General features: G+C 41.3%; 2 protein-coding genes and 1 long non-coding RNA gene across 7 annotated transcripts; 1 reads left to right on the top strand and 2 right to left on the bottom strand.

Annotated features, from left to right (window-relative positions):
* Positions 1-54: 54 nt before the first annotated feature.
* On the bottom strand, positions 55-4,666 carry EBNA1BP2 (EBNA1 binding protein 2). Its single transcript, XM_052665795.1, has 9 exons — positions 4,560-4,666; positions 4,387-4,470; positions 3,045-3,211; positions 2,383-2,506; positions 1,706-1,795; positions 1,427-1,502; positions 1,098-1,188; positions 612-774; positions 55-329 (listed from the first exon to the last, which is right to left on the bottom strand). The coding sequence occupies exons 1-9, from the start codon at positions 4,626-4,628 to the stop codon at positions 279-281; spliced, it is 915 nt and encodes a 304-aa protein (XP_052521755.1). The 5' UTR covers positions 4,629-4,666; the 3' UTR covers positions 55-278.
* Positions 4,627-27,104, top strand: CFAP57 (cilia and flagella associated protein 57). 2 transcript variants are annotated; one of them, XM_052665790.1, is made up of 22 exons: positions 4,731-4,887; positions 4,967-5,283; positions 6,259-6,545; positions 6,682-6,889; positions 8,210-8,362; positions 9,465-9,604; positions 9,923-10,088; positions 10,462-10,575; positions 11,060-11,272; positions 11,889-12,062; positions 13,221-13,382; positions 13,837-13,992; positions 15,927-16,020; positions 16,913-17,103; positions 18,151-18,324; positions 19,662-19,820; positions 20,230-20,373; positions 21,472-21,588; positions 21,997-22,131; positions 22,215-22,358; positions 25,201-25,327; positions 25,588-27,104. In XM_052665790.1, the coding sequence occupies exons 1-22, from the start codon at positions 4,731-4,733 to the stop codon at positions 25,770-25,772; spliced, it is 3,717 nt and encodes a 1,238-aa protein (XP_052521750.1). In that variant the 3' UTR covers positions 25,773-27,104. The 2 variants fall into 2 exon arrangements, with proteins under 2 accessions (XP_052521749.1, XP_052521750.1); XM_052665789.1 differs by having other exon boundaries at positions 4,627-5,283; positions 6,706-6,889.
* LOC128072243 (uncharacterized) lies at positions 6,492-21,481 on the bottom strand. 4 transcript variants are annotated; one of them, XR_008202179.1, is made up of 5 exons: positions 20,676-21,481; positions 20,172-20,247; positions 9,401-9,586; positions 7,357-7,447; positions 6,492-6,864 (listed from the first exon to the last, which is right to left on the bottom strand). It is a non-coding gene; the product is annotated as an uncharacterized LOC128072243 (long non-coding RNA). The 4 variants fall into 4 exon arrangements; XR_008202181.1 differs by lacking the exon at positions 7,357-7,447; XR_008202180.1 differs by lacking the exons at positions 6,492-6,864; positions 7,357-7,447; positions 9,401-9,586 and adding an exon at positions 17,273-18,291.
* Positions 27,105-27,129: the final 25 nt, after the last annotated feature.

Below are 27,129 nucleotides of genomic sequence, written 5' to 3'. Positions count from 1 at the left end.
GCAGATCTCAGCCACTGTTCATAACACAACTAAATTCAAAACAGACACAGGAGCTCTATGTAAATTATTTAATAAGTTCACACACCGAACATTGAAGTAGCAAACAACTCTTCAACAAAACAGACAACAGGAACAAATTAGTGATAAGGCACTAATTTCCACTGATTTGCTTCTTGCCACATGGAAGCATTCGGGCTGCTCCACAGTTAGCTGCTTGGACAGCAGAAACACCTTCCAACGTGCAAAGACACAGAAGCCCCCCTGCAGAGCACAGTTCTCTAGCCTGCTCGGCTCTTCATTTTCTGCCGTGCTCTCTTCCCAGGTCTCTTCTGCAAAGAGAGAATAAACTCTAGTCTTCAATTTCACGTCCTCAGAATTTATTATAGCTCTGTAGCATCAGTACCTCTGGAGAAGGAGTTTTTGGGAAATGTGGCAACATACAGTACTTGCTAAGTCCCCCACTTATTTCCCTTTTCAAACCCCAAATCACTGCCCCCAGCATGAAATTACTTCCAATGCTGGAGGCACTCATCACGTACTCAGGTGTCCCTCCCAGACTAGGGAGGGCTTTCCAACTGACGGCAATCTCTCGCACTCAACATTTTACTTACATTGAGAGCTTTCTTTCCCCCTTTTCCTGGGCCTTTGTTGTGAGCCACTTTTGTCCTGAAGCTGGATACATCATTAAAACTGTCCTTTGTGTTCCACTTTGAACCCTTTTTCTTTCCGCCAAAACCAAACTTCTGATTCTTGTATCGTCTTTTGGCATTTGGTCTGAAAAACAACACTGCTGCATCACCACTCATGCACCTTTCCTCAGGAAGCCCTCAAGAAGGAAACAAATATCAGCAGACAGACTCCCATCAATTCTCATAAAAGTTTCCCCTCTGATCAAAGAAGAAATCAGCACATTCCAGGCTGTACTCCAATAGGCCACAGTTCTCCTCTTTAGGGATACAAAGTCGCTCAGGACTTATTTTTCACAAATAGTAATTTACACAGCTTCCTTGTCACACAAAACTCCTACAAAACTTGAAAAAAAAATTAAAAAAAAATCAAAGATTCTGCCTTTAAATATCTTTCTTTTCTAATCTCACCCTTTCTTCATTTGTTGATTTGCACCGCCTTTTTTATTCCCCTGAGATGAAGTCTGTTCTTCATCCAGAAAATCCAGCTTGTCAGAGAGACCTGCAAGAGCAAGGACAAAACAGTTGCTCAGTTACCACCACAGAAACCAAGTATTCAGCCCAAATAACAGCAACAAATCACCCTCACTGAAGACCAAGGATTTTCTCTGCCACAAGTGTATGGTTCTGTGTAGCAGCAGCCTTTCAAGCTTTATTGCTCAGCAGTAGAGATGACATCACACTCCTGACACATCACTATTCCCATTGTACATTTGGTCTCTTAGACAAGTTAATTTTACCTTTCTGATACTTCTTGACTGCATTTAACATCTTTTTTTTCTCCTTTTGCCTTCTCTGTAGAATCTCTGTTTGTACCTGAGAAGAGAGGCAAAATGTTAGCGTTGTTTTTTTCTGGTGCTCCATACCTTCTTTAGGCCCTGGTATCCCTCCGCTGTCTCTTTAAGGCAGCTAGACAAAAGACCAGAGAGATTCCACTTTATCCTGCCTCCTACTTTCTAAGCTTAGTTAGTCTCTAGATTCTTGTCACAGACAAGTCCCTTTTTGTAGCTCCTCCTCACCTTCTTGCCATATTTTCTCATGGCACGGAGCTGTTTCGCTTTCTCAGACTTCTCCATTGCTTCCTGCTTGCTCTTAAGCTTCTGCCGAATCTTTTTAGGGGAAAAGAAAAAAAATTAATGAGTAATGCAAAGGAAAGTGTGAGAACTTTAAGATGTCTGAAATCAGTAATTATGTAAACAATATCACCAAATGCAAAAAGAATATCTGTCTCAATCAGATCATTTCTCTATCATCATTGCTACAGTTTAACTCAACACCCACACCTGAAAACCACTGAGAGCTAGAATACACCAAATATAAATTAAGGAAAAAAAAAAAAAGATCACATAAATGCCTCCATTCACTGTAAGTTTTATGGCAAATAATAAACACCACCAACTTCCCAACCACTGTTACATATATGAAGAAATCTCAATTTTCAATATTAATTATACGTGGGATGCAATGTAAACCACTCTTCTACTTTACACTTCCAGCCTTTTGTAGAAGTCTCCACACTGCACAGAAATACCTGTACAGGAACAAATTCCCAGCTGCAAAGGATTCAAACACAAATGCTGTTGCAGGCCTTTTGAAAGAGATGATGGCAACTATTAAGGACCACACAGTTCATAGCTAACACAGGCTAAAACCAACACACAGCACAGGAATGAAAGCTACTGCTCACGGCACATACCTTCTGCATCTGCTGGTCTGACTTGGCCATCTCTGCAAAGTAATCATCTGGCCTTCTAGTAGGAACATGGAGCTTACGCAGCCTCGGTAGGGCCTCCAGCACCGCCGCCTGCGCCTGCCGGTAACTGGGGACACAGCACAAGAGCAGCTCTGTGACAGGGCACCAGGCAGCTCACAGCACTGACACAGACTCTCACGTAAGGCAGAAGATACCAGGATCTAACAAAACGCAATCTAGTATTCTATCATCATTCATACTCTAGAACATTCCTAAGGCAATTTGTGCCAGCACGGTATTAATGCTGGTATCCTTCTGCTAAGATTTTATACATCATGCAAAACAGCAACAAGAACTACGCGTCCACACACATAAAGGCATCTGCTGTCAGAGCCATAAGGTTGCAAATCAGAGACTTCCTAAAGACACTTCTCAGCAATGGATGGAAGTTTGCTGCAAGGGGAGAAATTACTTCCTGTCACAAAACAGCTTAAATATATTAGCACTTATCTGTAGCTATTTTGCAAAACATTTGGAATCGTCAAATGTAATATAAGATGGGCCAAGAGCAATGCCAGTGATAGATCACAGCACTCATGTGAAAACAGACACCAGGCATGCAGCAGTATGTAGAGAACCTATGAAGAATCTCTTTTTACACTTACAAACTCATTTCTCTCTGGAAATCATTCTCAGGATCAACAGCATCTTTGTCAGAATCACTGTGTGAGACAGATTCCACAGTATTTGCAATCGGATCCAATGTCACATCCAGCCTTTCCACCCAAGCTAGTTGCTGCTTGAAATCGGACAGGCACTGCTTCAAACCGTCCTATGAAAGGGAAGCACAGCTCTGAGAAATGAGACACAAAAACAGCACTTCAAGTTTGGCAAAAGCGAATATCCAGGTCACAAAATAGGCTATTCCTCTGAAGCTGTTCAGTTATTCCCCAAATTATCACAGCAATTCAGGCTGGAAAGCATAAACATCAGTGTTCTGCTTGAAGAAGGCCCCTGGTCAGTACACAGGGTCAATCACAGAAGGCTGGAAGGGACCTCTGGAGATCATCCAGTCCAACTCCTCACTAAAGCAGGCTCCCTAGAGCAGGTTGCACAGGAAAGTGTTCAGGCAGGTTGTGAATATCTCCAGAGAAGCAGACTCCATAGTTTCTATGGGCAGCCTGTTCCAGTGCTCTGGCACCTACAACATAAGAATAAGCCTTGCCCTGTCATTAGGCATCACTAAAAAGAGCCTGGCCTTGACGTGTCTGCCATCCCTTATTTTTCTAACAAGCTCTACATTCTTATTTCTATAAACTGTCTCTAACTATCCCCCTTCACCCCCCTTATTCTTCACCACTGTGAAGCCTTTTTACTATCACTTACGGGGGCCCTTCTCACCTTTCAGTCTCATCTACTTGATTCACTTTTAGATACTTCTAAGCATTAATGAGATCTTCTCTCAGTCTATCCAAACTGAACAGTCCCAGGCCCTTCCTCCTAAAAAAGATGCTCCAGGCCAATCATCATCTCTGTGACCCTCTGCTGGGCTCTCTCCAGCGGTTTCCTCTCTGTCTCAAACTGATGAGCCCAGAACCGGACACAGTATTGCAGTTACGGCCTCACCAAGGCAGAGGAGAGAGGTGGGCTCTTTTTACCGTACTCCAGAACACCACTGACCTTCTGAGCGAATGGGGCACAGCGCTGGCTCACAGCCAACCTGTTATCCACCAGGACGCTCCGCAGAGCTCCCTTCCAGCAGCTCAGCCCCCAACCTGCGTCGATACACGTAGTTATTCCCCGCAAGGTTCAAACCTCGGCTTTGCTGAACTCCCGTGCACAGAAGCCCGAACATCTCCGCGCAGCTCCTCGCCCGCCTCCAAGCGCAGCAGTTCCCCCCGCGGCCTGACCCAACCTTCTAGGCCGCAACGCCCCTCCATCCCCGCTCCCCGAACACCCCAGCGGTTCTGCCCCCACCCCCTCCCCGGCCGGGCGCCAGCCCCTCACCACATCGTTAGACCGCTTCGGCCGCCCCTCCAGCACCACGTTGAGCCCCGGCTTCAGCTCGCCCTTCGCGAAGGCCTCTTGGAGCTGCGGAGAGAACGCGCTCAGACCGGGCCGCCGCGCCCCAAGGCGGCTTCGGGCCGCGATCCCGCTGCCGGCCGTAGCAACGGGCTCACCTCCGAGTCGGAGAGCGAGGAGCCCTCGGAATCCGAGAACGAGTCGGACTCGGAGCCGCGCCGCTCCATGCCGCCGCTTCTGCCGCCGCCACTTCCGGGCACGCGCACGCGCGCCGCCGTCACTTCCGGCGGCCGCGGAGCCGCGGTTGCCACGGCGACTGCGGACGCGTCATGGCGTCGGTGGCGGCGCGGCCCGCGGCCGTGTTCGGCTGCCGACCCGGCGTGTCCGGCGGCGTCTGCTTCCTGCAGGAGCGGCTGGTGCTGCACGCGGTGGGGGCGGCCCTCGCGCAGTTCCACACCGAGCAGAGATGGCACAAGTTCATCCCAGGTGCCGGCACCCCGCCCGGCCCCGTCGCCGCCGCCCGCCCACGACCCGATCCGATCCCTATCCCTTCTCCTCCCCGCAGGCCTCGAGAAGAGCCGGGGCGTGCGGGCGCTGGCCGTCAGCCGCAGCCGGCGGTACCTGGCCGTTTCCGAGACGGCGGAGGAGGAGCCGGCCCTGACGGTGTACGAGCTGACGGAGGGGCCGCCACGGCGGCGGAGGACGCTGACCGCCGCCGAGCTGCCGGCGCGAGAGGCGCTGGCCTTGGCCTTCTCCCCCGACGGCCGGCATCTGGCTGCGGCCACCGGCCCTCCCGAGCCGCGCCTCGTCCTGTGGCTGTGGGAGAAGCAGCGGCTGCTGGCCGCGGTGCGCCTCGAGGTCGCCGGAGGCGGTGTCTGCCAGGTAACGGCCGCCGGGAGCCGCCGGCAGCGGGAATCACAGAAATCACAGAATGGCCAGGGTTGGAAGGAACCTCAAGGATCACGAAGCTGCAACCCCCCTCCACACGCAGGGCCACCATCCTCCACATTTCATAGCAGCCCAGGCTGCCCAGGGCCCCATCCAACCTGGCCTTGAACACCTCCAGGGACGGGGCATCACAGCCTCTCTGGGCAGCTGTTCCAGCACCTCACCACTCTCTCTGTAAAGAATTTCCCCCTGACATCCAACCTAAATCTCCCCTCCCTCAACTTAAAACCATTTCCCATTTTTGAAGGGCGCTTGTGAACGCGAGGGGAACAGGCTGGATGGTAGCTGCCATTTTTTTCTGGGGTACGTCTACAAGCAGACAGCCTGCTGTGTGTGTGAGCTCAGTTTGTGGTGAGAGGAGAGTGACCGTGAAGACAAGTGCAGCCTATAGTCCCATTAAGCGTGGAAAATCATGTCTAGCTACTCCTGCTGTCCTTCTATTGGGGATCGAGGTGATCAGTGCACTGGATCCATCAGCACACACCCATTTACACAAATTAAAACGCATTATGGGTAAGGTTTGCTTTTCCCGAAATACAGAAATTCTTCCTGACTTCTAAGAATGGATGGTGCCTTTCTACCTGGAAAACCTGGTAATCAGCAGTGAAGACGCGTTTTTGCCTTGCTTGATCCTGAAGGGCAGAGACAACTCCCATATTATACTGTGATTCAGGTGGCTTCTTAGAATTAATGTATCCATAACATCATGTCTCACATTGATATGCACAGTTCCAAAAGTGGGAGAAGTGCAAAGTGTATTTCTTATTTTCTTCTACATTTCTGTGAAACTTTCTTCCTTGTTTGTTTTCCTGTATCTCATACCTCTCTAGAACAATATGATACTTGCATATGATAATTCCTGAGAGTAAACATAGCTGTGTAAAATAATTTCTCTCTCTTGTTCCACAGGTGAGCTTTAGTCCTCAAGACAATGCACAGATTTGTGTTACTGGAAATGGCTTTTTTAAACTCTTTAAATACAGTGAAGGAACTTTGAAGCAGACAAATTTACAAAAGGGAGAGCCACAAAACTACCTGTGCCATGCTTGGCTGTCTGAGGAGGAAATTATATGTGGCACTGCCACGGGCAAACTTTTCCTCTTTGAAACTGGAGAGCTGCTCTGGCAGAGAGATGTAGAATACAGAAAACCACCCAAGGAACTGGAAGAAGGTGCACGAGCAAAGCAATATGAGAGGTAAATCTTTGCAGAATACTTGTGCATGAAGACTTGTTGCAGGCCATTCACTTCTTTCTTGTCCAGTTCATGAATAGGTTATAACATTTTTGATGCTGCTAATAAACATTTTTGTTTTGTCTCTTTTATTCTGAAGACTTTATACATTTCTTGCTTGCAGTTGTTCTGATGTCTCTGGTGAACCAACCTCTGAAGACAGTGGTTCATTACAGGATTCTCTGCCTCAAATATCTGCAGTTGTAGCTTATTCCAAAGGCTTTGCATGTTCATCTAGCCCAGGAGTGGTTCTTCTGTTTGAGAAGACCAACGAGAAGGAAGTCTACAAGGAGAGTCAAGAAATCTGGGTAGGGGAAAAAAAGCTTTTGCAAGCAATTGCAAAGCAGAGGCCTGTTTTTGTGGGCAGGAGGGCTGCTTCTGATTCAATTATTAATAATAATTCTTAGCACAACATTAAAGTCCATTATAAGCATGAGCTAAGTGTTGTAAAAAGGAAGGGATTTGCCAGAGCTCACACTGAAACTCAGTGACAGATGAACTTTTGCAAGGTAGCTCGCATGTACCTTTATGTGAAATATGGTTGCTAAGGTTGCTAAGCTTCTGGAAACCTTTAAGAAACCTGTATTTATGGAGGCATTGGAGCTAAGAAGTAGGCTGCATCAGTTATGAAAAACTAGACTGATTGTTTGCTTTTTTCCAAGGCAATGCATCTTTCCCTTCAAATATTTATTATGGCTTTGGCAAGACATATGCACTCTTAAGTAATCTAGTAAGATTTCTAATTGTCCCATAGGAGCTGTGTGTACTGACTTACTGTGGTATCAGGATAAGGGCATTTTACTCTGATCTGGTCAAGCCTTTACATTCTGGGCCTGGAAGGTCGTATCTTCCCTACATGTCAGATCCTAGAAGTTAGAAAAGGGAATAAAAATTCTTTTTGTTTGTGGATATTTAGTAAATCTTCATCAACTTCCAAACCTTTTACACTAGAAATTGAAAGCTCTTTTAAAGGTGTTCTACTGTCAGCCAGCTTATTGCTTCCACTGTAGATTATTCCTCAAGTCTACAAGATAAGAGACTTTCTGCCAGGCACGTATAGGCATATATATGGTTTGCACCTGCCTGCCTCCAACTCATGGATTTGAGAGGTGGGTCTTGGAATCCACTGGCTGACTGGACACAGGAGCTCAGGTCTACAGGAGGAGGAGTTCATGAGTCTTTAGTGATGAAGCTCATGGTCTGTTGACCATCAATCTTTTGCAAATAGGATGCCACTAATTCAGGTATTATCAGCCTGAATGATACGGTACAAATAATGGTTATTCTGGAGATCACAGTTTCCAGGCAGTTTTTATTCTATCACTTTCTGCTTTTTTTGCTTAATGTCTTTTTGATACCAATTTGTTTTTTAACTCAAGTGCTTAAGATTACTGCTGAAATATCCTCTGATGCTCAGATGTTAAAGGCACATTTTGGTTATCTTGAATGCTATTCCTGCCTGGCCGTACTTTTATGCTATTTGCTATCCAAGTATTCTTATTGATACTGCATATATACTCATTAAGGTGGTATTTCAGCAAAAGTGTGTGTGTATGTGTGAGTGCAAGAATGCCTACTGCTAGGACATGGAGACCTGAAATACCCCATTGGATGCATTTCTTGTGCAGCTTCCTCAGGACCTGTTCACCACTGTGCCAAAGCTGTTGGGCAGACAGGACATTACATGCATATGCTTCAGCCCCTCTGAGGAAACCATAGTTGTTAGCACAAATAAAAATCAGCTTTACATGTTTACTATGCCCTCCACAGATTATTTGAAGGTGAGTGCAATCTTTACACATTCCACAACCAACTTATCCAGTAGGGGATGTATTGTAGAGGCACAGACCCTTCAGTGTCGCCTTCTGTGATGTGTTCTCCTGAAATCTATCAGCTAGGCTCTGAACCCTTAAAATACATCTCTGAAGTGCATTGTGTGCTTCTCTGAGTGCTGTATTTCTGTATTTTAGTAGCCTCTTGTGGAAACACCTCTCTATATCCCTCTCTATATGCACACTAGATGCTATTCAGTAGAGGGATAAAGGATACTGCTAAGACTATTTAGGGATGCAAGTCACTATCAGACATGTAAGTAATGTTTTAACTGAGGGATTTTTAGTGTAATTGTAGTAGTTTATGCTATACCGTAAGATGCAGAAACTTCAGCATCATAGTAAAGCTGAAACAGCCTTGGGAAGCTAATCTGACTCCAAAATAATAGTTCCTGAAGTTCTAGTTAGAAGTGAAACCTTTTTGTGAAGGACAAACATCATAAAAAGCATTCCTTGTTTTGCTGGAATTAAATAATACAAGGGCAGGAGTTGAATGTGTAATGAAATTGACTTTACAAAGTTAAATACTAACCTACATAAAGTAATATTAAGAAGATCTCTATAGGGAAGGGTTTTGCAGTTATGGAATCTCTTTCTGCATGCATTCTATAATTGCATCAGTGCTTCACATCCAGCATGGAATAGTTAAACATCCTGATTAATTTGCTTACTATTCAGCACATAATTATTTTTAAATACCTGTCAGACCACAAGATCTTAACTGAGTCCTTTCAGGTCCAGTTTTATTTGTTTATCTAACTTGTGTTTATTTGGACACCTCCAATTATGATCTGCTCTCGCTGGTATATGAGATCTGTGGTGCTTACATATTCCCTGCAGCACTTTTCCTGATAATTAATTATAATGTTAAAATGATTCTAATGCTGTTATGTTTCAAGGATGTTCAGGCAGGAGCAGTGACAGGAGGAAGTGGCTTCCTCAGACCTATTAGATTACTTACACAAAGAGTTGTGATAGATTTCTTACCTGATTTACTGCCCACAGGGAAACATCTGTTGTTTTTTTTTTTTAATGTTATCATTTTTCTCAGGAAGAATCAAGTCATTTTGAATATCTACATTTCCCATTACATTCTGCTTCAATCACGGGTCTGGACGTCTGTATTCGAAGACCCATTGTTGCCACTTGTTCCCTGGACAAATCTGTTCGTGTCTGGAATTACAAGACAAAGTAAAGAATTGTTTTTGTTTGTTATTACCTCCTGCTTTTTCATATATTGTGTTTAGCAGTCAGCAGCATCAATTTCATGTGAATAACAGAGTTGTTTTGATAAAAGTCTTACGTGGTGTGGGGTAGGAATGGTCTTACTGACATGCTTTGGGCACTATGGATATGAGGTGCCTTTGAAATGTAGCGCCAGTAGTCCAAGACGTTTTCTGTTATTCATGGTTTGTGGTAAAGCTGTAATGTGTTTTGGAGAAAGAATCTCCAGGAACATTCACAGGGAGTTTGCACCGTTCCATTCTGCACAATGGTTTTCTCTTTCAGCACTTTGGAGCTGTACAAGGAGTTCTGGGAGGAGGCATACACAGTAGCACTTCACCCCACTGGCCTTTTCTGTTTGGTTGGGTTTCCTGACAAACTACGATTTATAAGTGTGCTGTATGAGGACATGCATGTTTTCAAGGATTTTCCTGTGAGAGAGTGTAGAGAGGTAAGGAATGATTCAAGTGTGGGACCAGGGAGCGCAGTGGGGAAAAACATGACATAAGATAGCATCCTGTCTGATAGATCCTATAGGATTTAGGATATAAAAGCAAAGAGAACGTTTCCAACTATCAGAAAATGAGCCTGGACTGATGTGTAACTGTGGGCCTGGGAACCTTTGAAGGGGTTTGGTCAGAAATACCGGAGGACTGAATTTTATAGGGGAAAGCACCAACTGTGAGAGTGGTAATATGATGATTACGTCACGCAGCTTTCTTCTTATATAGTGTTCAGATATTAGATAATGTCATTGGAATTCATTGCATGACTTTTCATATCTGCTGCATCTACACTAATGCGTGGATATTTTCCTTTTGTAGTGCTCATTCAGTAATGGAGGCCATCTTTTTGCTGCAGTTAATGGAAACGTGATTCAAATTTATTCCTGTACCACCTTTGAGAATACTAATAATTTAAAAGGACATAGCGGGAAGGTTAGTAAACAAATCCTAAACACTACAACTCATTAAATATGAGTTCTTGAGATGCATTTAGAAAAGGTAAAGTACAATCTTTGATCAGGAATGGACCCCAAAATTAGTGCTACAAATACAAAAAGTCAGCTTTCCTATTTAGTATATGTGTGCACCACATAAATCTGAAGAGTCTGTCCTTACACTGAAGAATGATTTGCACATAGCAGAACTAGGAAAAATATCCCAATAATGAAGTATAAAAATAAGATGAACTGCTTGTTATGAACTGCTTTGAATATTACAGAAATAAGCTTTTTTGTCAGTGTGATCATAAGGTAATTTGAAATGTTGTTGTGGTTTTTTTTTAATGCTGAAATGGAATTAGCTGAAAAATATCAAAGTTATTTTAAGAAAAACCTAGAAATGTGATTCCAAAGCAGTTGTGGATTTACCATTAAAGGAACTTGCATGCTGTCTCCCTCGCATGTTTTGCTTTTGCCAGATATGTGCAGTTAAATGGAGTGCAGATGATTCAAAATGTTTCTCCTGTGACACACACGGGGCTGTGTATGAGTGGAACTTATCAACAGGTAAAAGGGAGATGGAGTGCGTGCTCACATCCTGCATCTACAGCAGCATTGCCCTGCATTCTGATTCCAAAGTCATCTTTGCTGTTGGATCAGACCAAACTCTCAAAGAAATTTCCGAGTCTTCGGTGAGCTAACTTGTGCTGTGGGATTTTGCTAAGTTCTTTAGGGAGGGTGCTAATGCTTTGGTTTCCTTATCATCCATGGAACCCGTTCTTGATTGCTACAATATTTGCTGGTGGTTTTCTAGTGTTCTTATTCCTTCACCATGAAACTTGAGATTTTGTTGTAGTTTTTATCTTTCTAATTTTACCTTGATTTACCTCAAAATCTTCTAGTCCAGCAAACTAACTTTGCAATATTGTATCAAATCTTTTGCTGAAACATTAGTTCCAGTATTGGGTATACCTCCGTAGACCACAGAGGTTTTTGTTTTGTTTTGGTTTTTCTGTTAAGAACAATGCTAAATTGAATGCAATAAGCATTTCATTATTCGGAAGAGATTGACTTGTGGAACTTGGCTTTAAATTTTAAGACTGCACACGTATAAAGTTCAGTACTATCATTAATGATTTTACATTATATTACTATACATTTTTTTGTCCTGTAGACATGTAGATTCTCCTAACTGCTTTCTTTGCTGCAGGCAGCAATACGACAGCTGCTCATGCAGTAAGTAATTAAATAGCTTTGGGGAACTTAACGCAATGTGGTGGTAACATTTCTTTGGTTTGGTTTTTTTAGGTGCAGCATGAAGTGCCTGCTGTTGATGTTGTTTACACTGCAGTAGCTGTTTCTCATTCTGGTGACATGGTATTTGTCGGTACATCCCTGGGGACAGTACGAGCTATGAAGTACCCGTTACCTTTGTGCCAGGATTTCAATGAGTATCAAGCCCACGCAGGTGCTGTTACAAAGGTAGCACAGAACACTTCCTTGCCATGCCAACTGTACTCCTCTCATTTAGCACCAATTCTCCTTCCCCTTTCATAGCATAATATGTTCTAAGGGTGAGCGTGCTTCTGGAAAGTGAAGATTAGAGAATTCACAGAAGTCTTGTCTTAAGAAATAGGCATTACTAGACAAGCAGGTTTTGGTTACAAAAAAAAAAAAAAGGATTTAGTCATGAAGTAATCCTCAGTGCCTTGCACCAGGACACACAACAAGGCATATTCCTGATGGAGAACTTTGTTATATCTTTTTCTGGAAAGAGGAAGATAAAACTATGAGGGCTTGGAGATCTGTTGTGAGAATGGAAGGAGGAATGAGATACATGCATTAAATGATTTGCTGCCAGGGTAAACAAGAGATTGCAATGCCCAGTCTGATAACTGTAGTGTTTCTAGAAGGCTATTGAAGAATCTATGAAAGATGGGGACATGGTGAGTGGAAGTTCCAACCATGAAATATTTCAGTACACTTTTGGGAACCCGTGTGTTCTGCTTTCTTAAAACTGCTGATGATTTTGGTGTTTTAAATATCACTGTCAAATACAGCACCTTGACTTGGAGCTGCACAGTCCAACAGTAGGCTACATACTAGGCAATTACTAGAACCATACTTTCACTTCACTCACAAGCTGTGTCAGCTCCCAGGTACTCTATGCCAAGCTATGCAGTCAGAGGAGGTCTGCAACAGATGACTGCAGTTATTACTAGATATTTCTCAGTGAGTTTTTAATGCAAATTCAAGAGAAAGATTTAACTATCTGTTGCTCAAACAACTGCTCAGAGAAAAGAGGCTTAGGACCTTTGGAATTTTGATATGAATTGCCTGTCTGTGCTATGACTATCTAGAAAGTCTTGTCTGTTCCAGGTTTTTTAAATCTTCCTACAGCTTAGGGAACAGAAGTGGATCCAGTGTCTTCACAAGTTCCTCTGGATCTTCATTGCCTTCCAATGTTTTCTGGACCTGGCTGGAGCAGGAGTAGAGGATGTTGGGCTATGTTAATACTTCCACTGCAGGCTGTGGTAGAAACAACAGGGAATAAGCGGGTGGGAAGCAAAATGTGATGTAAGATCAATGTCGCTGTTCTTCCTCGTCTCTGTTATCATTCCACTGTCTCTTCTTTCTAAGATCTCAGTATCAAATGATGACCTATTTTTGCTGACCGCCTCAGAGGATGGCTCTATATTCTTCTGGAAAGTATATAGTAAGAAGGGAATGACACTGAAAAGGGAAAAGGAATTTGAATATGCTGAGGAGGTGTTGATCATGAAATCCGATATAGAGGAGAAGGTAGGAGGAGCAACCTATGCATATGAACCATAAGATTCCTAGTTTGCAGTTTGTGAATCACATTTGCAAGATGTTTGTGACTAAGTGCGCCTGTATGGCCCTTTGTCAAGAGAACTTGCATGGCTTTCTTTGCAAGAGGAGGTTACAGCAAGTAGCTGAGCGTTAACATGCAAACAGCACTGTATGAACAGCAAATGTAGAAAAGAGTTTTGACATTTCTCTAATACCTTCTCCAGTCACTTGTAGACAGTTTTAATGTGGTGGAGAATCAGCTGCTTTTTTATATACCGTCTTGTAAAATAACAAAGGAAATTGCTTCTGAAACTTAATAGTCTGTCTTGGTGAAAATTCTCTAAGGCTGTCTTTCAGAAATAGTTAAAGCATCCTTAACAAACTGTTGCTAATGGCAAATAATCTCTCTGTTAAAAGTATCTTCTCATCCATGTCCTAATAGAATCGGGCAATACTAGACCTGCAAATTCGTGTGTCAGAGCTACAGACAGAAAACGATTACCAGTTACGTCTCAAGGACATGAGTTGTCATGAAAAAATAAAGGAATTAGAAGAGACTTTCACTCAGGAGCTAGAATCCCTTAAAAACAAACACCAGGTATGATTCATACTGCAGTGCCAAATACTAAGTCTTTCCCTTTTGAGTTAAATTCAAGCTTGCATTATGTATGTATGAATGCCACGAGGCATCTGAAGAATGCAACATTCCGTTCCAACAAAGGTGTTCCTGATATTTGTAAAGCATGAACCTATTATTTGAGTCAACTATCTTGTAAGTACTGAGGGGAAGCAAGAGGCTACCTGGGAGAGAACAGTTTCAGCAATAACTTCTGCTTGCATCCAAGGATCAGTAAGATCTATCATCTGTGGGTAGAAATGGGACTGTGCCTTAAAAGCTCTATCGCATGCAACTTGCACCTCCTACGGTTGTTCATTTTACTGCCTTATTCTTTATGCTTTGGTTGCCTAGCACTTTTAAAAATACTCAGTGATGTGTCTTGTATGCTTTTTGAAAACAGAATTAAACTGTATCCTCTGGATTTCTCCTGTTCATATACTTGGTTTGTTTCATATATTGGTTTCTCTGTGGTCACGAGAGAGAGCTTCGCTAAAAGACAAAAGCCACAATAATTTCTCCCAGTGTCTTTCTTATATGTGCCTGCTAATTCTGTTCTGTCTATCCAGTGCATACACCACATGGTTGATCTGTAATTTTCAGGACCCCATTTAGAGTTAGAATGGAGATGATGCAATAGCAATTTCACTGTCAGTCAAATGGCTTGAGGTGAGAGATCACATACCATATATGCCATGATTCAATTCTATTATTTTCAGTAATACATTTTACAATAAATATTATCCAATCCTCGTGATTTGCTAGCATTTATTTTGTTGAGTTGTACATAGTCCCTTCAGAAAGTATTTCAGTTTGTCTCCACATAAAGTAAGATTCCAGACAGAAAGCTTGCTGAGGTACTTATCACTTTAGTTATTCTATGGCCTTGTTATAAAAGTGTTTCTTTTATAACTCTCTTGTCTGTTGGCTCTGCCAGTGTTCTGATGAGTTTCTGATCTTGATTTTTTTGAGAAATTTAGTTACTGATTTTGAAGTTTTCCTTGAGTTGTTCCTTAGGCTCTCATACTTTTCTCATTGTTCTTTTGCATTTAAATAGCCTGAGTTTAAACTTCTCTACTTTTCCTCATTTTTAATAGCTTAACCTTTAAGAAGGTCACCTGTTCACATCTTATGTATTCATTCCTTTAACTGAATTTTACCTGTGCCAATTTTCATCTGCATTTCTTTAGGTCTTTTCAGAATTGTTGTTATCTTAGCTACACTGAAACTTCTTTAGGCTGGTTGATTATAGGCTTGCAAGCAAATGCTTTTGAAGGTGAATAAAAGTTCCACTCAGGCAAGTTGTACTTCCTCTGTGAGGATCAGTATGTATTAACCTGTGGTGGCTCCCTCCGAATTTTCTGGGAATTTTCTCACTCATCTTTTTCGGTGGTGTCTTTTTAGAAGATGAAGTAGTTTGCAGTGGTAGTAGAACATGCAAGCAAACGGCATTCAAACCTTGCTTTTGCCTAGTTTTGTCATTCCATGCAAATGTCAGTGCTCTAGGGCTTCAAAGTTGCTCCAAGAGAGCAGCTTGGATTTTGGTATCTGCACAACAATTTGCAGAACTACGTATTTTCCTCAAGCAGGCACACACAGAAAAGTGGATGCTTTTGTGACTCACAAACTTTTCTTGTTAGCTTAGGATTATACAGTGCCCCATATTATATCAACTCCATTGCAACTCTTCTTCAGCTTTCCTTAGTATTGTAATTTTTCATGGTGAATCTCTGGGACAACCCAGCTTAATACTACATGGCGTGCTTTTCTAGTGAGAGATTTCAAACATCATTCTGTTGTGTGTGTGTTCTCCACCCTTGGCAAAAATACAAAGGATTTAGACTGCTTTGCTTATTTTTAAGCTTTTGAGGGTTTTTTTTGTTTATGTTTTTGTTTTTGTTTTTTTTTTCTCCCAGATTTTACAGGCAGAGAAAGACGATCAGGAAATGCAACACCAGCTTCAAGTGTCTGAGCTGATGAATAAACATGCCAAGGAGATGCGAGACCTAGGTTAGACTGCAACAAGCGTTTGTCACTAGAATCTTCAGGAAATGCATCAGATTATGTTGTGAATGCGTTTATCACCATGTGCAAGAACACAAAGAATTTGGACCTGCAAGTAATGTGATGAGCAGGGATTATCAGAGTGCAGGGTAAAAGGAAAAAAGGCACGTGTGTCATATAGGCAGAGTAGAACAAAAGTTTGTCTAAACTGCACTCGTGACCAGAAGAATGTGCACGTGGGCATTTTATCTTGGATGTTCTGTTTCTGAGATCAGTAATTTCCTCACTGTACAAGACTTGTGATTGCTTTACTGCTCAACAACCAGGCTAATTAGTGTACAGTGTGTACAACATGGAAATACCTGGATCCCAGACTCTTAATCAAGACAAAACAGAAATACAGCACATTAATACCAAATATGAAGTCCACTCCGTAACAGTTGTGCTTATACGTTTCTGTCATGGCTGGCATTCTCAGGGGAATGCCTAGATTGACTGCTATTGATTTTTTGTAATGGTAGACTAGGGGATTTTGGTGCAGGCTTGGATTTACTCAAGCTGAAACATTTTTTTCTGTTGCATTCTGCAGGGATACAACCGAATATTCAGAAGCCCAACTGAGAAAGGCAATTTTAGAGCTTTATTAGTGAAGTGATAAACAGTAAGAAGAAGAGCAGGAAACCCAAGGGATGATTTTCTGATGTAGAATTTTGTATGGCCATAGAGCCTAAAACCCCTGCATATCTAACAAGGAAAGCAACAAGTTGCTTGTAGTGTAATTTACTGAAACCAGCTGCCAAAAAGACAGTAGAAAATAAGACATTGATAATAGTAGAAGGATAGGATATGCCTCTCTTTTCTATGAGTTTTATCAGTTCCATATGTTTCCTGTTTCCAGAATCTGACAGTAACCAGAAACTGTTGATGGAAAATGAGAAATACCAGGAGCTGCAAGTAAACTCCCAAAGGATGCAAGAGGAATATGAGAAACAACTGCATAATTTGCAGGAAAGCAAAAACAGGGCTCTAGAAGAGCTAACAGATTATTATGAGGAGAAACTTAATGAGAAATCTCTTCTGTTGGAAGAGGTACGAAGCCTGATTGGTTGTTTGAATTGTTGAGTATTTTTCTTTCCAGCTGTGACGAAATATTTCCTAGAGGAGGGAAAGTTGGCACTCTCCACACAATTCCTAACCTGCCTTTAACCTTTGGGGGGGGGAGGGGGGGGGAAGGTAGATATGTATATATCAACAGAACAGTAACGAGGAAAGCCCTAACTGAATTACCAGCTTTTTTGGACTTCATACATTCAGTAATCTGCTGAGAAGAATGTCCTTGGATATTCTCAGCTTTGCTTCTGTTTCCTACATCCAGGAATTCCTTCTTATTAATGTGGGTTAGAAGTTACTGCTGTTGGATAAAGATTAAATCACCTTGTTCTAGTGAAGAGATAACATTTCTAAACTGGTGGATTCTCCTGCTTACTGAAATCACCAATGTCACCAAGTCCCCGAGGCTCCTGCTTTCATAGTTTGAGCAGGAAAAAGTAATACCCGGAGTACTTAAGTGAAACTCCAGCACCTGGAGGTCAAAGATTCAGCCAAATAGGGCAGTCAGATGACTGATGCTGATATAATAATGCCAATAAATCCCTTAAGTGTTACTACTTGCATCCCTGTGTTGCAACACCAACTTGGAAAGAGTGTCTGGAAAGAAGGTGAGAAGAAAGTAATACAGAGACTGATGCAAAGCTGAGTGTTTATTGTCCTTAATGCAGCAGGAACAGCAATTTAGAAAGGTCTTATCAAGAGTTACTTAGGCTTGCATTTGCTGTTGTGAGAACAAGTTTGCAAGTTTGGCTAGGTTTTCAGACATAGACATTTTTGATTTATTTTGTAGACAACGTTAAGCATCTAAGCCTTAAGAAGATTTTTTGGTGTTTATCTTAACAGTTTTTAAAGTGACTTTAATCCCCTTAGAACTTGTTAGCTTAAATGCTATTGCTGCAATTGACGCTGAAGAGTCCACTAAGTACAAGCCCTCCCAGGAGAAATACATTACAGATAAAGAATTCTCCTCTTCCTTATTGGCCATCTATTGTTACCTTCTCTAACGTTTGCTTTTCCTAACTGCAGGCAGAGGAGGATATGAGGCAGCAGCTTCAAGCACACGAAGAAATTAAGAAACAGATTGAGGAAGATGAAGACCGAGAAATCCAGGATATCAAAATTAAATACGAGAGACGGCTTGCAGAAGAAAAGGAGTCAAATCTGCAACTGAAAGGAGAAATAGGAGTCATGAATAAAAGGGTATCTCTTATCTGTGATAGGATCGTGTCTGCACATGGAGACCTGGTGCCAGGGACTGAATGTGTTTAATGATGTGTGAAGACCAATTAACATATTTTGTAAATATTTAGATTTCCATATGAGAACAGTTGCTCCTTTTTATATCCGTCTGAATATTTCAGAATATTTGATCAGAAGAAGCTGTGTGCTGGCTGAATGCTGATATCCTTAGAGATGGATGATAACAGCACACCTGCTCTATCAGTACACTTCCTTTGACTGTCGTAGTTTGAAATCATAAACAATAACATTGTTCATCCTATGATGGGAAACAAATGAACTTTTAAATTTTTCCAAGATCTGATATGTTACTATATTAGAAAAACACTTGTATTGCTTCTTTTAATGCTGTACACGTTATGTTTTGTACGTATCAACATTTTTTACTGTTCTTACTCTAAGGTTTTGAAGTAGGCATAGAAACTTTGGCTCTTTGACTAGCTGGAAATTACATTTTCCTAAAGATACAGAGGTTCTCTGACTGCATAACATCTTTTATCTTGGTACTGCGAGTCACTTCTTATGCCTTTTAGACACTGGGAATACCTTTGTGGGTGTTCACATTTCTCCAGCACCATTTCCCACTTCTGACCTCTTGGCTTTGCAAGGATTTCAAGAATATGAATCAGGCACCTATCAGCCTACTTTTGTCATCATTAGACATGTATGACCAATGATCAGGGAGGCTGAAAGTAATTTTCCATGACTTGAATGTTATTTGAAGCTGACACTTAGGCATAATATCCTCACACTTCCTGCTTCTGAATGCCAGTTCCTCACTGTCAGACAACTCATTTTATCATTGCTTTCAAGATTCAGACTATTATGGGTCAATATTACAGAGATTTCTCAACCATTTCAGATATCAATTTCAATCAAGCTAATTAGTTTGCAACTACTTTCTCCTAATCAACATGAAATTGGAGCTGCTTTGTTCTTTTTTATGTGTGAATCTTTGTCTGCTCTTCTCACCTCCTTCTTGCTTTCAAAGAACATCTGCCAAGATTGATTTCTCTGCACATGGTTTGTAACTTCATCTCTTAGTGAAATGTGCCTCTATGATTTCTCAAAGCCCATCTTCATTCTCACTGTTTTCCCAACAATATGTCCATCTGTCCTTCAGTTGTTTACTTTTTCTAGATGGTTCAGAACATTAAATGTCTTTCATAAAATGGTATTAAAGTGCTTTTATCTGTTAATCTGATACCCTTTATCCTGCAGTGTCTACAAGGTATCTTAGAGAGTATGATGATTAAGAGATGAACAACTTGCAAGTTCTTCCTTGTTTGCCTCTCTAGTTGAACAGCCTACAGAAGGAGCTCAAAGAACGAAACAGTGACATTGAGGACATGAAACTGGAACAGCAGAATCTGGAAGGTATAATTAAGTCGTTGGAGAAGGACATCTCAATGCTGAACACAAATATCGAAAAGAGAACTAACACTATTCAGGAAAAGGTGAGAAACTGGACAATTGGCTGAGATCATTGTCTCCCTCCCTTAATTTACTACAAATTATTTTAGTAGTATGGTGCTGTGTTAACATAATGTGCAGGAAACTCAGTTTTAACTTCAAGAACTTGCAAAGTCTTTAGTTTGGGACCTTAATGTTTTAAGCTTTCCTTCAGAAACTCAATATAGGGTGTTGAATTTCTCATCCCCCATTCCTGAGTTTGTAGGATTATCCGTAATCTCTGCATTATTTCCCCCCTTGCTTCCCACCCAGTACGAGTGAGATTTGTGACTAAAGTCTAGACTTCCTCTAGATATGTGACTGCTGTTTTTGCCCATGCTGTATTCACACCTCACCTTAAGGATCTTTGAGAGCACTGGGTCTGATTCAAGTTCCTGTATGTATTTCTCCCAGGAGAAGCATATATATGACCTAAAGAAGAAAAACCAGGAATTGGAAAAGTTCAAGTTTGTACTGGATCACAGAATAGAGCAGTTTAGAAAGCAAATAGAATCACGTGAAAACGATATCAAAATAATGAAGGAGCAGATCCACGAGGTGAGTAACACCATAATTAGGCCTCTGCTACTGAACCCTTCGGCTGGATATGAGGATCACCAGGCCAGTCTCATGGAAACCCTCTGTTTGTTCCCTGAACTTCTTTCTAAGACACATAAACATTGGTTCAATAGCTTTGCAGCTAATAAAAATACTTTGACACAATATGTATTTAATTTTACATCGTGTGCTGCCAGTGACCAATCCTGGTAAGTTCCTGTTTCAGTGTTTTATTCAAAATTGAGTAATATAATGTTTGCTTAAAAATAAATGTCATTTTTATATAGTTGCCCTGCACATACCTTGTAGAGTTTGCAAGACACTGCCTTTGCTGATCTGGAGGAAGAGGGAGAGAATTCCTCTCAAAAAGTTGCAGACTTATGCAAAGAAAACCAAATTCAGGAATTAGATCAATCAACTAATCCATGGAAACTTCCCATGTGTTCATAATTAGCTTGCAGCAAGTTCACTTAGGCAACTTATTCATGATATAACCTTATCCACTGCTAATCACTGACCTGTTTGGTTTCATACACCTATTTATTCAGAATGAAAGCCTTTTAAATAAATATAAGCTAATGAATATCTTATGTGCATGTCTAGCACATACACTAGCACAAGGAAAGCTCTATCCTCTCTTCTGGTCATATTCTCATGTTAGTAAGTGCTGTAGCACCCTTAGGTGCTTTTTTTGGCCAATTTTTCTACAGTTTTTCATGCATTTGTTTCTTTTCAGTATCATATGGTTCTTCTTGTTGCACTTACTGTTTCCGGTATTGATAATTTTCACCTAACTCGTTTTTATTCAGATAGAACAGTACAGCCTTAGCCCAACTCAAGGAAATCAATAGTCATCATATCACTTAAATCTGTAATTTGACAGGGAGCTGTATATCCATTTTTTCCTCTTTTCTCTGTATTCTGGCAGAGGGCAGTGTTGTTCCAAAATTGATTTGTTTTATGTTGTACGCAATTCAACCTGAAGGGGGATCTCCTCCCTCAAGTCTGTATTTCCAGCCCCTGATTTTTCCCATTACGTGTTGTTTTTTTCACAATGTCTCCACTTAATCTTAATGTCCTCCCTCTGCTTCCTTTCAGATGGAGAGGGAACTGGAACAACTCCACAGGGAGAACGCACAGTTGAAACTAAATATCACACAATTGCAACAAAAATTAAAAGCAACCGATAAGGAGTTGCACAAAGAGAGGCAGAAGGTATGGGGTGCAGCCACTGACCAGTGGTCCCATTGATCCACAGTCCTGGATAATGAAGTTTGTGGGGGTGTAACACTGCAGAAGCATTAATGTGACCAAAGAGGTCCTGTGGGGGTGCTGTGTACAAAGCCGAGGAAACAGGAGAGTCTATAAATTGGGGGACAAGGCAGAAAACTTCTAAGTCTGCAACCAAACTAACAAGTTGATACTAAAAAAATTCAGTTATTTATACCCAGGTTCAAGCAACACATTCTCCCAGATTTAACAGCACAGTGAGGCAGCTGTTTTTAATAAAGTATTTTTAAACAACTAAGTTTAAGTATATATTACTTTCACCTTTTCTGCTAGATTTTCTAGAAGATTGAACGTGTCAGAGCCTACTGTGATATATCTGTATTACCATTACAGAAGCAAAATATGGAAGCTCTCATCAAACGATTTAAAATGGATCTTCATAATTGTGTGGGCTTCATTCAGGATTATAAAAAACTGAAGGTTGGGATCCGTGAGCTCTACACCAAGTATGTGCAGCAATTGGAAATGGTGAGTTAGAGACTTTGCCTTCTCTTTGCAGATGAGTATCTATGATAGTGTATTTACTGAGGCAAAACTTTGTGCTCTCTCAGGTAGAGATGGAAGAGGTAGACACAGATTTGCAGCAGGAGTACATGAGACAAAGAGAATATCTTGAGAGGAATTTAGCAGCTCTAAAAAAGAGAGTGGTGAAGGATCAGAAAATCCACCAAGCTGCTTACACGCACATCATGCAGGTAACAAGCCTTTCCTTTTGTTATAGGGAAGAAGTTGCACAAAAGAGACCTCAATCACCATACTGCCATTAATTCTTAGAACTTTAAAACAGTTTTGGTTTGCTTCCTTGCCAGGAGCTACTAGGGCTTTCAAGTGTTTCTATTCAAGGACAATCTTCACTGAGCTACTAATGGCCTACAATTTTCTGGATGGAAAGAGCAAGATCTCCAGTGCCAGAAATTGCTGCTGTTTTGCAGATATTTTTGTTTGTCTGCCATTTCCCACTTTTAAAGGGGATAGGATATAATGCTATAACGTCATAGAAAGTACAGTGATAATAGCAGGATGGCACAATTCTAGGCTGCAGCAAATGTGAAGAAGCCCAAATGCAGCCATGGGCACAGAAGCAAAAGAAGAAAAACTGCTTACCTTTGAAAGGCCTCCAGTAGGTAGGGATCTCCACAGAGGTACTTTCACCCTTAAATGAGATCTGGTAAGGAGTGGATCCTGGCTTCACCCCTTCTGGTTAATTGCATGCACCTGAGCTCCCCTGGGTTGGCCCTGCCTTCCCACCAGGTGCTCAATCACTGTTTCAGGCTGTGACTTAGCATTTTTGCTGCATAGAGCATCTCTGCTACCTGATTTTTTTTAAAGTAATTAATGGACTTACTTTATTTCGAACAGTATTTTTAATTGCTGCTACTGTCAATTTGCACCTTAGAACCAAGCTGCACTTACTATGTGGCACTGTTTAGGAAGTAATTTTGGAGAAAGAAAAAATACTGACTTTATTTTGTCATACAAGTCCATTCCTACTGGTCTGAATTCAGAAGGGCTTTCAGCTGTTCTCATCCAGATGTTCCAAGGAAGCTCAGAAACACACAGTTATTATTCCAATTCATATCAGGATCTCTTGCTCAGAATCCTTGTTCCTCACGAAGCAAGATAAACTTATGAGGGCTGAAGCCAAAGATCCAGTTTGTTTTCATCTGGAAATGGGAGGATATGGAGCCCCACAACGAACATCCTGGGAGGACAACACTTTCACAGTCTCTTCTTACCATAATCTCCTTCTGCTCAGTCAGCATTTCCTTTTCCCCTCACTTTTCTTCATTGTTACTCTATTACGCTTCCTCAGGATCGCTAGACCTTAGTCCTCACCAAAGTCATTTGCATATTGTTATTTATCCATAGTGCCTCTTCAGGTCCGTGCAGCAGCAGTCTTCTTCCTTGGCCTTATTATTATTATTTTTTTCACTCCTGTGAATTTGATGTTTCCTTTTGGCACAAAACAGGGTGGCTTCAGAAAAGAACCTGAAGAATTTTCCTGCAGGAATAAGGTGACAGATGGTGCTTATAATGATAATACTCAATGTCTTGGACCAGTAAGCCTAACATGAAATGATGATTAAAACTAAATTAATAAAACATCTGGAAGATGAAGATATCAAAGGTTCTAATCAGCTTGGTTTCTTTAAAGAAAAAGCAGTTCTCTGAAGTCTAGTAGATTAATGAGACTTTACAGCCAGGAGGAATTATCATGGTCTTCCAGTCCACACAGGAGACTTTTAAATCTAGTTTAGACAAACTTTTGTCAGAGCTTGCTTTGAACAAGTAAATGACATCCTGATGGCCTTCTAGCTCTGTATTTCTAGTATTCTTCAGTCATGCTTACATTTTCAGAGCTGTGCATTCCTCTTTGAGTGACTGTTCATAGGCATATTCCATTCATAACTGCCGCAACAGATGATTAGAACTGCCAAGATAATTTTAATTGTTCTTACCAATTGACAGTTGCTTGTTCTTGCACTGCTAGTTTTCCCTCCAACCTCCTGTATTTGTAATGACTTCTTTGATCACATGGATACACAAGAATAGAAATACTGAAAAATCTTGAAGTAACACTGCTTGAACTGAAGTATTTGTAGGATCATTTTTTCCATCATGGTGTCATCCCTGTCTCTGACAGTCAGCACTGCAGGGACTCACTAGGCTGTAGTTTGTGTCCGAATATCATATGCAGTTGTTTCTGTTGGTCTCATCCTCCATGCACTTGATCAGTCCCTTTTCTGAAACAATTTTTACTTTGCTGCAACATCCTATGACAAAGTTTTGCAATGAGCATTTATTTTAATCCACCGCATGATCGTTTTGATGCAGTGCAATCCTTCCAGTTAGAATGCAAAGATTGAATTAAAAGCTAAATCTGTCTGGATAGCCTGCCTCTTCAGAAGGACATTACCAGTGTTAACCAACAGCCTCTTTAGCACCCAATAAACCAAACAAGACATTTCGAAGTAGCTGGAATTACCTCACACAGAATACTGTGTATTTTGCTAAGAAGTCAACAGTAACAACTGATAGCAGCATCAAATTCTGGGCTAAGTATATAGATGATGTCAGTCAGAACTAATGAAAAGGTCTTTGAAGATCAGCAAGGAGCTAATGATAATTTAAGTGAATAGATACGTGGTGTAAAAGTGAAAAGCAAAATAATGCAGACTGAAGGGAGAAATGGGAATTGTACATCTTAATTCTGCATTAATTAGATAAATCCTAGAGCATTCTCGAGCTTCTCTGTGGAACTGCAATGAAGATGATGTCTCAGAAAGCAGCTGCAGTCAGAAAAGCAAAACAAATATTAGCTTCTTGAGCTTACGTGATTGTGTCATTTTTATTTTATTTCAGATCTACTATAGCCTTATCTGAAATATGTGACGTACTGATTGCTCTAGCTCCACAAGCATACAGTATCTTCTGCTTGTTACACTGACTTTACACTGTCCAGTTTCCTTCCCAAGGACATGTTGCTGAACCAGCTAGTACCTGTGCTTTTCCTCATAGAGTATATTGCTTTTGCAGGAAAATGTGAGTCTGATTAGGGAAATTAATGACTTGAGACAAGAACTGACAGTGGCTCATACCCAGGTACATGACCTCCAGTCAGCACTAAGATTAACTAAGAAAAAACAAGCAATTCAAGACACGGGTGAGTAATGCTTCGTTTGTGTCTGCATGCTGTCAGAGCTTATTCCACAAGCCCTCTTTGACCTTAATGAACAATTCTGTTATTATCTCTGTATTGTTCCAGTTTGTCTGCCTGACAGTACCTATAGCATTGTTGTGGTGAACACTGCAAAATGTTACTGTTTAGCTGTACTCCTTCAGTCCTGAAAGGTGTCTTTCTTTGCTTATTGCCAACAATTGTGAGCTAGACCTTTACTCTGTCCTCTCTGTTTTATCTTCTAGCTCCCTCCAGTGAAATGCTGTCAAGCCCATCTGTACTAAGGTTGAATGCACAGAAGGAAAATGAGAAAATCATAGAAATGCAGCTGCTTGAAATCCAGCATCTACGAGACCAAATTCAAGAAAAGGGGCAAGGCCTTGAAGCTCAGCCTCTGTTACATAGAATGTTTCCAAAGCTGAATCTGTAAAGAAGCCACGAGGCACATCAATACTGACCTGGTTCAAGGACACCTTATGTTGTTATATTCTCCTGGCAAGCTCAGAAATCCAACAGCATAGATTAGACTTGCATTATCACTAGAAGTATTCCTGTAGCACTCACTGCTCAGGACTCAAGACACCAACCTTTCTTCCCTCCTTCTTTCCTGCCCTTTCCATGAGTACTTACCTCTCACTTAAGAATGCATATTCTGAAGTCTTTCTGCTGCCAGGGAGCCAGGTGAAAAAAATAAATACATCTGTGTTAGAGCAAGCTTGATCTTTGTGCCTTCATGCTTGGGCAGTTACACACCCCTGTCTTTAAAAAAATAATGTGTCCTAGTTGAGAATTGCTAGTCAACTCTGTAAGCTCTGTCTGCTAGAATTCTAATTTGGTGTCATTGTGCTGCAAAAACAATAGCATCCTTCATTTTTCCAGAACTGGCTTGCCTATATCCATACAAAGGGCTGCCTGTACTTATGACAGACATCACTGCTATTCCAAGGACGTATCCAGTCACTGACTGAAAATCAGTTACCTTGTGAAAGCAGTCTTTGGCTAGGGATCGAGCATTCCTGGCTGGAGCCATGCTCAAGCCCCTGTCTCATTTTGAGAGATATGTTGGTCCATTACAATCATTTCAGCAAGACTCCAAAATGTGCAATAAAGTCCAAATCTTATGTCATAATTCATGTATTAATTAAATAAATTCATCTTTGCTTTTTTTCCAACATCTGCAACCACTTCAGTTCAAATTTGCAATGAAATTCTCCTAAAATGTCACTTTTCAAAATATTTACTTAAAGGAAAAAAAGAAGGACTTCTTTCTCTGAAAATCAGGGAAAAAAGAAAGTTTTCCTTATTGGGTCTCAGTGTATGATACATGTCTGCCACACTGAGGAACGCTGCACATGTATCAGAAGTTTGTAGCTACTTTATGAGCATGGAAGCTATATGGTGTTGTAACAGCCAGCACGTTGCTGTTTCTGTTTCCTATCCTGAATCATGGAGAAGTGACAAGTGCTTTCTAAATATGAATGATAATATTACACTGCAGATCATAGTGTCAAGGCTGGATAGCACATAACTCCAGAGATACTAGACTCTTTTCCACTATGGTAAAACAGATGGTTCTGTGAGCCCCCATGACCCAGGATGCTTTAGTTGCATGCTTTGTCCTCGAATGTGGAAATAAAATTTCTTTAGCCTTGCTTGTCTCATTTTGCAGCTTTAACTGCATGAAGTGTAAGTTTGACAGGAACAAGTTCTGATGGAATTGGTCTATTAATGTGCCAGCTTAACACCCTTTCTGCCGCCCCCAGCCCCCATAATCATCTTGATACTTC

This window comes from Tympanuchus pallidicinctus, unplaced genomic scaffold, assembly GCF_026119805.1.
Source record: "Tympanuchus pallidicinctus isolate F22 unplaced genomic scaffold, pur_lepc_1.0 scaffold7, whole genome shotgun sequence".
In the NCBI taxonomy this organism is placed as follows: Eukaryota; Metazoa; Chordata; class Aves; order Galliformes; family Phasianidae; genus Tympanuchus; species Tympanuchus pallidicinctus.
Note: the sequence above shows the minus strand (reverse complement) of the source record. Positions and strands in the feature narration are given on the sequence as shown.